The sequence below is a fragment of the Echiichthys vipera genome (genome assembly GCF_963691815.1).
Source record: "Echiichthys vipera genome assembly, chromosome: 13".
NCBI lineage: Eukaryota > Metazoa > Chordata > Actinopteri > Perciformes > Trachinidae > Echiichthys > Echiichthys vipera.
Genome location: NC_139838.1, coordinates 28333258 through 28342550, shown reverse-complemented (window position 1 = coordinate 28342550; position 9293 = coordinate 28333258). Strand labels below are relative to the sequence as shown.

Here is a 9293-nt window from a genome sequence, read left to right as displayed (position 1 = left end):
TCTGACGGCTCTCAGCAGGAAACCGGTGGATTGTTACTCCAGGTAGGGAATGAGTCCTGACCCCAAGTGAAGGAGTTCAAGTACCTCGGGATCTTGTTCACGAGTGAGGGGACGATGGAGCGTGAGTTTGGCCGGAGAATCGGAGCAGCGGGGGCGGAGCTGCAGTCGCTCTACCGCACCGTTGTGACGAAAAGAGAGCTGAGGAAGACAAAGCTCTGGATCTGCCCTCAGTCCTGGTTCCTACCCTCACCTGAGGTCATGAAAGCTGGGTCAGGACCCAAAGAACCAGGTCCAGGTCAGGACCCAAAGAACCAGGTCCAGGTCCAAGCGTGTGAAATGTGTTTCCTCAGGAGGGGGTCTGGAGTCTCCCTTAGAGAGAGGGGGAGAAGTTCAGCATCCGTGAGGAACTCGGAGTAGAGCCGCTGCTCCTTTGTGTTGAAAGGAGCCAGTTGAGGTGGTTCAGGATCATCTGGTAAGGATGAACCCTGGGCGCCTCCCTAGGGAGGTGTTCCAGGCACGTCCAGCTGGGAGGAGGCCTCGGGGAAGACCCAGGACCAGGTGGAGAGATTAGATCTCCACACTGGCCTGGGAACGCCTCAGGATCCCCCAGTTAGAGCTGGTTAATGGGGCCCGGGAAAGGGAAGTTTGGGGTCCCCTGCTGGAGCTGCTGCGCCCGAGACCCGACCCCGGATAAGAGGCTGAAGATGAGATGATTTCTGAGTTGTTCTTGTGGAAGAGAACGGCAGAACTATCCACTCTGAGAGGCTGCAGGCACATTCACACGGATTTATAAACAAAAATCAGAAAGAAAAGAAACTAGAAATTAACTAAAAGAAGCAAAAGAAAGTATGTGTGTGTGTGTGTGTGTGTGTAGCTGTCAGGAGTCTGACGACAGACACACGTGGAGCAGGAGATTTGAGTCTGTGATGGTTTGAAAGTCAAATCAAAGGATGTTTCCAGAAGAAAAGTGGGGACACTGATGTCACTTTCAGAGAGGACAGCAGTTCACACGCGAGTGTCATCGGTTGTTTTCACATCTGAACCCGTCTGCGCTCTTCTTTGCGTTGCGTGACCGTGATAACATCTCCATTTCTTCCTGGCACCCCTCCAAATCCCACCCCAGACCTCTCTCACCCTCTCTCTCTCTCTCCTTTATATTTTACACAGTACACAACTGCACGCTTGACATTTCCAACTATACTTAATCGGCTTTCCCCAGTAATAATACTGCAATAACTTAAACCAGTGATGCACTTTAGCGTCCACCTCCATTTGTCGTTGGCTTCGCCCAAAAATACCAAAGGGCAGATACAATACTGTTAAAAACCTACGCATATAAGCTATAGAGTGTAAAGTAGTGTGAAGGGGCAGGTAGCAGCAAACAATACAGTTATCAATGAGAGATAACACGTGTTCCCTGATGCAGTTCAGTCTTTGTTTAATGTCTGTGCGGCATAGGGAATAAAATACTTCTTGTGCGTGTGTGTGTGTGTGTGTGTGTGTGTGTGCAGTGTGATGACCCTGGGGTTGGTCCTGCTCGGTCCTCTTGTTGGCTGTTTGTTTGCTTTGCTTCAGGAGATCGGTGGGAGGAGCTACGCCGTCACACAGCTAACACAGCTTTGAATCCACAGCAACTGAATCAAACTCAGCCCCTGACCACATCGACCGAGAGAAACACAGCAGCGTAACAAACCAAACTAACGCAGAGATGAGTGAGAAACACCGATAACTGAGGTAAATAAACGAGATGATACGAGATGCTCTTTACAGCAAGTACCTCTGCGGCTTCTTTCTGCTGCTCTCTCACCGACTCACTTGTGTTTTCGTTCATGTGTCGAGCAGAGTGAAGCTTTGATCGGAGATGCTGCGAGAGAATTGTTTCTCCTTTGCGTTGAGAGTCAAATGTATTTTCAGATTTTCCCTTTTTGACACGCAGCTACTTCGAACACTGCTCTGTCACTTTTTTTTAACCCTCCCGTGGCTGCCAGCAGTCCCGTTCACGCAGGTATCAGCTCTGCGACTGCGTCCGTTGCTGGCCCAGAGGCGTGACTGATCTGTCCCCCCGTGAAAAGGAAGTGTGAAGGGATCCTATGTTTTGCGAATCCTCTCCTACAAATTGAAGAACTGAATAGTCTCTCCCGTGTGGACGGTCATGTGTCGCCTCAGATCGCTGTGTTGTGTGAATTTTTTACTACACACCGAACAACTGAACGGTTTCTCCCCCGTGTGGACGGTTAAGTGTCGCCTCATGTCGCTGTGTTGCGTGAACCTTTTACTACAAAACGTGCAACTGAATGGTTTCTCCCCTCTGTGGACGGTCAAGAAGTGCCGTCTCAGATTACTCTGGTCTTTAAATGTTTTACTACAAACGGAACAACTGAATGGTTTCTCCTTCGTGTGGACGGTCAAGTGTCGTCTCAGGTTGTACTGGTCTGTGAACGTTTTACCGCAAACGGAACAAATGAACTGCTTCTTCCCCGTGTGCGCGCTCATGTGTCGCCTCAGATGTTGCTTCAGCGAATACTTTTTACTACAAAACGAACAGCTGAATATCTTTTCTCCGGTTTGGGCTCCGCTGTAGTTCTGCAGATTGTCAAAGCTGCCGGCACATTCAGAGGAGCTCATCGGTGTTTTCCCATGCTTGTATTGATTGTCACGGACACGCACTTCACTGTTCCGCAGAGGGTTTAAACTGGACTGGTTGGGCTCCTCCCAGTCTCTACTGTCACAGTCGTGAGCAGCTGCTCGTAAAAAACTCTCTGGGTCCGAGTTCCCGGCTGGTTCTGATCCTCCCGGGTCCTCTCCGTCAGCCCCTGTTCTCTCTGCCTCTCGGTTTTCCTCAGCGTGTCTCTGATGAAGCTGCGAGGACTGAGCTTCCTCTTCTTCTCTCTTCACGGGGACAGACGTGAACGGGAACTTTACGTCGGCCTCCCCCAGACCTTGAAGCTGCTCTCCCTCCCGACCGCTCCAGAGTTTCTTCTGTTCCTCTTTATTGTGGGGGTCCTCCTGGACCAGACTGAAACTCCACCCCTGCTGCTCAGAGGGAACGTCTTCGTGAACCACCGACAGCTGCGGGACGTCTGTGGAGAGTAAGGAAACACATAAACGTCTAAGATAAACAGGTAGTTTAAACCAAAACAATGCATCATGTTCCACAAGACTGTAGTGCGGCCTGTGAGAACCACATATCTGTAAAAAAAAAAATCAACCCCCAAAGAAATTGAAGTCAAAAAGCAACTGGACTGTTCTAGTCCCAGCCTGGTCCTGGTCCTGGTCCAGTCCCAGCCTGGTCCTGGTCCTGGTCCTGGTCCTGGTCAGATGCGTACATGAACTGATGAAGCCTCTTGGATGAGAAGTGAAACGTCTTCCTGACAAATAACCAAGTCCAGTTGCTTTGGACTGAAATGTCTTTGAGGAAAACGACGACCTGGACACATGAGACTCTAAAAAAATCTACTTTTTAGTTTTGTGATGACGCATTTTCCAGCTACTAACACGACCAGTAATTTTACTTTACGGTTAAATATGTAGAATCTTTATTACGAGCTATATTTGTTTTAAAAGAATACACCACAGAGCATTTTGAGGGGAACAGAAAGAAAGTTTTGCTTTTCCACTAAAAAAAAAAAATAGTTTGAATTAATTTTAATATTTTAGCAGCCGGACGAAGCGGTCTTTTTTAACCACTAATGCTGCTGAAAATAACAGCAAACCTCTGCAGCAGCATGAGAAGAGTCCCTAAACACAAAACAAAGCAGCAACAGCGTAGTTAGTGAAGCCAGAGTTTATTAAAGAGTGTTTTAAAGACTTACCTACTGGCCCCTGTACCAGCTCCTCTCATAGTAAAGTCCATTACAGTGGATTCCAAAAGGAAGGAGCCCATTGAGGATTTATTCCAGCAAAACACGTAAACGTTGTGGTTTGAGGCACTTTGGTTAACCGAAGCATAAACAACGTAGTTAATCAACCCAGAGTTTATTTTTAAAAAACTTTTTTACGCTGCTACAAGCCTCAGCCGGCTCTGTTCGTATTGACAGCAGCCCAAACAAGTCGATCACAGAGTTCAGTTCTGTTGAACCTCAAAAGAACTGAACTCCAGTGCGCTCAGTAATCAACTCGTACTCTCAATATGGATGTAATTGACTGCTTGAAAAAGACTGTCGGATCCAATTTCGCTGGAGTTTCGCTTTAAGTTGCCAAAGCGAAGACAGTGCGTTGTTTGTTTTAAAGGGTGAACAAATACTTCCTCCAGCTCTTGTTTGTCAGCAGTTTAAAGTGAAATTAACGTACAAACCTGTTCTGTGGAGAGTTACACTTCAAAACAATAGATCACATTCATCCCTTTGGTGAATTCCTATGACTTCAATTTCATTTGGACGGTAATGAATGTGCTTTTTGTAAAACAGAAGTAGAAACACTTCAACATTGAATGTTCTCTTGCGATCTGTCTGATTTGTTTTGGAAGGAATTAAAAAATGTGATAAACTTTAATAACACAGATGTGTCGCCCCTGACGTACAATAATGTGAGATTTGGTTTCAAATGTAGGACAGAAAACTAGAATATAACACAAATAACTTGGTTATACCTGATAAATACTTGCTAAACAAATAGAAATTCTCAAAAATGACCATTTAAAAAAAAAACTGCACCTTTACTTTTTTAATGAGCGGATAATTAAAACTCATGGAATAAAAAAAATAGCCCCATTGCTGTGTGAGTTTATCAACTGTCACTCTGGATTGATCCCCTTTAAGAAAATGTTATTTGTTTTCTATTGCTTTGCTATTGTCATTGTTCTGTTTATATCCTAGGTCCACACAGAGTATATTTTAATATAGTGATTTAAATTTGCGATACTTTTCTTACTGTAGTTTATATTTTGTATTTCTGATTGTTTTGTACCGCTGCTACGATGACCTCGTTTCAGGCACGTAGAGCAGACTTGAAAGCTCTAACTTGGGGATCCTGAGGCGTTCCCAGGCCAGTGTGGAGATCTAATCTCTCCACCTGGTCCTGGGTCTTCCCCGAGGCCTCCTCCCAGCTGGACGTGCCTGGAACACCTCCCTAGGGAGGCGCCCAGGGGGCATCCTTACCAGATGATCCTGAACCACCTCAACTGGCTCCTTTCAACACAAAGGAGCAGCGGCTCTACTCCGAGTTCCTCACGGATGCTGAACTTCTTCACCCTATCTCCCTATGGAGGTCACTAGGAGCCAGTTGAGGTGGTTCAGGATCATCTGGTAAGGATGAACCCTGGGCGCCTCCCTAGGGAGGTGTTCCAGGCACGTCCAGCTGGGAGGAGGCCTCGGGGAAGACCCAGGACCAGGTGGAGAGATTAGATCTCCACACTGGCCTGAAAACGCCTCAGGATCCCCCAGTTAGAGCTGGTTAATGTGGCCCGGGAAAGGGAAGTTTGGGGTCCCCTGCTGGAGCTACTGCCCCCGAGACCCGACCCCGGATAAGAGGCTGAAGATGAGATGTGGAGGAGACGTTGCACGATGACAAAAAGAAAGAAAGAGTGACTAAGAATAAATCGTTGAATCAGTTAGGAATGATTTAGCACTTAAAAACAAACCTGTTCTGTGCACTTCCGGGTTGATAACGGCGTCCAGTAGCTTCTGTTGCCGCTGGTTCTCCTTGGATCTGGACTCCAGCTCCTCCTCGTACTCCGCTATCGTCCTTTCAAACTGCTCAAAGATCTCCGCAGCGGCCGCGGTCAGTCTCTGGTTCACAAACGCTCTCAGCATTTCCACTTTAGACATTTTAAAACTCAAATCTCGGCCGCTTTTCCTCCAGAGACACGACCGTTTACTCGCTCTGGCACGTGCTGTGTTGCTAGGTAACGTTCGCTACTTCCAGCTAGCAAGCTAACCTCAATTAGCTGCGCGATTTAGACGTTTTCAAATAAAGGGAGCATCACCGCGGACATTCAAACCGGGTTATCCGGACATTTGTCGGTGTTGTCTGGACACAGTTCGGTCTCCGAGCAGCGCTGTGTGGTCGAGTTCCGTGTCCGTCTGTTTCCAGCTAACTTCCTTTAGCATTCCGAGCTAACGGACCTGAGTTTGAGGGGAAACGTCCGGGAAATGTCCACAAAGTTGGTTCCGGTTGTGTGTTCCGACCTTCGTGACCCAGAAGAGCCGAACTCGCAGTAAAAAAAAAAAGGTTTAAAACAAGAAGAACCGGGAAAGAAAGGTCTTCACCAGCCCACCTGCTGGACGCGTCGATGTCAACACGGACGTACTGCGCATGCGTGTTGGGACCACAACTCTCTGTGGTGCATAGCGCCCCCTGCTGCACCGGAGGATGCACCACTGCCGTCTGCTGTGTGTCTGTTTACAATAAAATAAATAATCATAACATTAAAGAGGAAATTAAATAAATGAGTAGATGATAAATAAATAATCATAAAATGAATAGGTAAATCAAATAAATAAATAATCATAAGTGGTGGTCAGCACTGTCGCCTTACAACAAGAGGGTTCCTGGTTTGAATCCCGGCTGGGGTCCTTCTGTGTGGAGTTTGCATGTTGTCCCCGTGTCTGCGTGGGTTTTCTCCGGGTTCTCCGGTTTCCTCCCACAGTCCAAAGACGTGCAGGTGTTCGGTTCATTGATGACTCTAAATCACCCGTAGGTGTGAATGGTTGTCTGTCTCTGTTTGTCTCTATGTGTCCTGTGATAGACTGGCGTCCTGTCCAGGGTGGACCCCGCCTCACGCCCGATGTCAGCTGGGATCGGCTCCAGCCCCCCGAGACCCCGACAGGGACAAGAGGCTGAAGATGAATGAATGAATGAACATTAAAGAGGAAATAAAATGAATTGGTATATAAAAAAATAATAAGAACATTAAAGAGGAACAAAAAAAAATATAAATAAATAAAATAATAAATAAAGTGAAGCGCGTTCCTGACAAATAACAAAGTCCAGTTGCATTTGACTGAAATTGCTTTGAGGAGAACGACGACCTCGACACATGAGAACCTTCACAGGCCTGACCCTCCTGAGTGTCTCTGAGACCCCGTGTCATTTTATTTCCCTGCCAAGCTCCAGACTCCGGTCCGGTGGGTGGCGGTGCTGCGTCTCTAAGCTGGTTGTTCAACCGACATTAAAATAAAGAAGAAGAAGAGTTGCCTCCCCCTGTCTGTCTGTCTGTCTGTCCGTCTGTCCCCCCGTCTGTCCCCCTGCTGCGGTGGTCCTTTGACCCCACACACGGGAGGAACATGTGCGCCGTGCAGCTGCTGCGGGTGTCGGTCCATGAGCGGATCCGCACCGCCGCTGAAGACGTCCTGCTGCGGGTAAAACAGGGCGAAGCTCCGGCGCTGAGGGCGCTGCTCACCGAGCGGCTCACCCGCGCCGCGGAGGAGGTGCTCGGTCTGTTCGAGGAGGCGGTGGCGGAGCTCGGAGGCAGGGTGGAGCGGTCACAGCGGGAGATCCACCGCCAGAGGAGGCTGCTCGATGCCCTGCTGAAGCCCGAAGTCAGGCTGCACAGAGCAGGTTAGTCCCGCAGCACTCATCCGGGAAAACATGGAGCCACGGAGGCTAAGGTTAGCTCCTGTTAGCCCCAAGGAAGGGCAGCCGACTGGGTTACTTTGAGGACCAGGGGTCACACGGGGGCTGGAGATCCTGGGATTGCCTTTTGGGATAATAACCAAGTCCAGTTGCTTTTGACTGAAATTGCTTTGAGGATAACGATGAACTGGACACATGAGAACATGCACAGGCTTCATTTTGAAGAGTTCATGCATCTAATTGCTCACATCATTCATGTTTATTTGTCTGAATCTCTTCTTTTGGGGACAACGATGACCTGGAAATGTCAAATTATTGTTTTATTCTATCCTGCAGATGTCCAGCAGCTGTCGGTGGTTAAAGAAGAGTTTACCGCTGAGCAGCAGGAGTGGAGCTCCGGTCTGGACCAGGGGGACCCAGAGCCCCCACACATTAAAGAGGAACAGGAGGAACCGTGGAGCAGTCAGGAGGGAGAGCAGCTTCAAGGTCTGGAGGCTGATTCCAAGATCTCATTCACTTCTCTCCCTGTGAAGAGTGAAGACGATGATGATGAAGAAGAGGAACCTCAGTCCTCACAGCTCCAACAGAGAAAAACTGAACAGATGGAAACAGAAGCAGACGGAGAGGAGTGTGGAGGACCAGAACCAGACAGGTATTCAGATCCAGACAGTCACCTGGAGACGGATACTGACGACGAGACCGATCACAGTGAGGATGATTGGAAGGAGACTAAAGGACCTCGGTCAGGTTTAAACCCTCGCAGGGACACGGAGGTCCCAGTACCTCGCGTGACGCACGTTACCGGTGAACAACTGATGACACGTCAAGGAGAGAAACCTTTCAGCTGCTCTTTCTGTACGAAATCTTTCACCCAGAGCGGGAATTTACAGAGACACGTGAGAATCCACACGGGAGAGAAACCTTTTAACTGCTCAGTGTGTGAGAAGTCTTTCGTGCAGAGAGGGAGTTTACAGAGACACATGAGAATCCACACGGGAGAGAAACCTTTCAGCTGCTCCGTCTGCGGTAAAAGCTTTCTGTCCAAGGAGCAACTGCAGCCGCACATGGTCACCCACTCAGGGGAAAAACCCTTCAGCTGCTCCGTTTGTAAGAAGTCCTTTGCGTGGCGCGGGAGCCTACAGACACACATGGGAAGCCACGCGGTGGAGAAGCGATTCAGCTGCGGGGTTTGTGGCCAAGGCTTCAAATGGTATTACCAGCTGATAAATCATCAGTTGGTCTGTTGTCTGTCCGTCCTCACAGCTTCATCGAAGGGGAACAGAGAGGACCGCGGAGGTCCAGAACCAGCCAGTAACTCGGACCCAGATAGTCTTTTAGAGACGGATACCGACGACGAGACTGGAGTGTGAGGACGGCGAGGATGATCAAAGGACGCCTGAGAACCTGTGAAAGTGTTAATGCATGATTTTGGTGTTTTAAAGGGTCAGGAGGGCAGTACTAGACCAGCAACTCCTCTGTTCTGCAAGGTAAATGGACTTGTACTTATAAAGCGCCTTTCTAGTCTTCTGACTACTCAAGGTGCTTTCACAGTGTCTGTCACATTCACCCGTTCCCACAGATTCACACTGATGGCAGTGGACGTCTACAGACCATCTAACCATTCACACCACATTTACACACCCATGCACAGCACAGGGAGCAATTCGGGGTTCAGTGTCTTGCCCAAGGTCACTTCGACATGCGGACCAGGGGAGACCATCGATCTCTCAAATGGAGGACGACCCACTCTTCCACTGAGCTGGCTGCCCCATAGGTAAAAT

The 9293-nt window shown here is 48.6% G+C and overlaps 2 protein-coding genes across 2 annotated transcripts; one reads left to right on the top strand and one right to left on the bottom strand.

Annotated features, from left to right (window-relative positions):
• Positions 1-1233: 1233 nt before the first annotated feature.
• On the bottom strand, positions 1234-6119 carry LOC310956172 (uncharacterized protein). The gene is made up of 2 exons (XM_083926316.1): positions 5579-6119; positions 1234-3080 (listed from the first exon to the last, which is right to left on the bottom strand). The coding sequence occupies exons 1-2, from the start codon at positions 5763-5765 to the stop codon at positions 2110-2112; spliced, it is 1158 nt and encodes a 385-aa protein (XP_083782442.1). The 5' UTR covers positions 5766-6119; the 3' UTR covers positions 1234-2109.
• A 1104-nt stretch (positions 6120-7223) lies between these two features.
• On the top strand, positions 7224-9175 carry LOC310955418 (uncharacterized protein; the record flags this gene model as incomplete). The annotated part of the gene is made up of 2 exons (XM_083925236.1): positions 7224-7497; positions 7849-9175. The coding sequence occupies 2 exons, from the start codon at positions 7224-7226 to the stop codon at positions 8880-8882; spliced, it is 1308 nt and encodes a 435-aa protein (XP_083781362.1). The 3' UTR covers positions 8883-9175.
• Between the last annotated feature and the right edge of the window lie 118 nt (positions 9176-9293).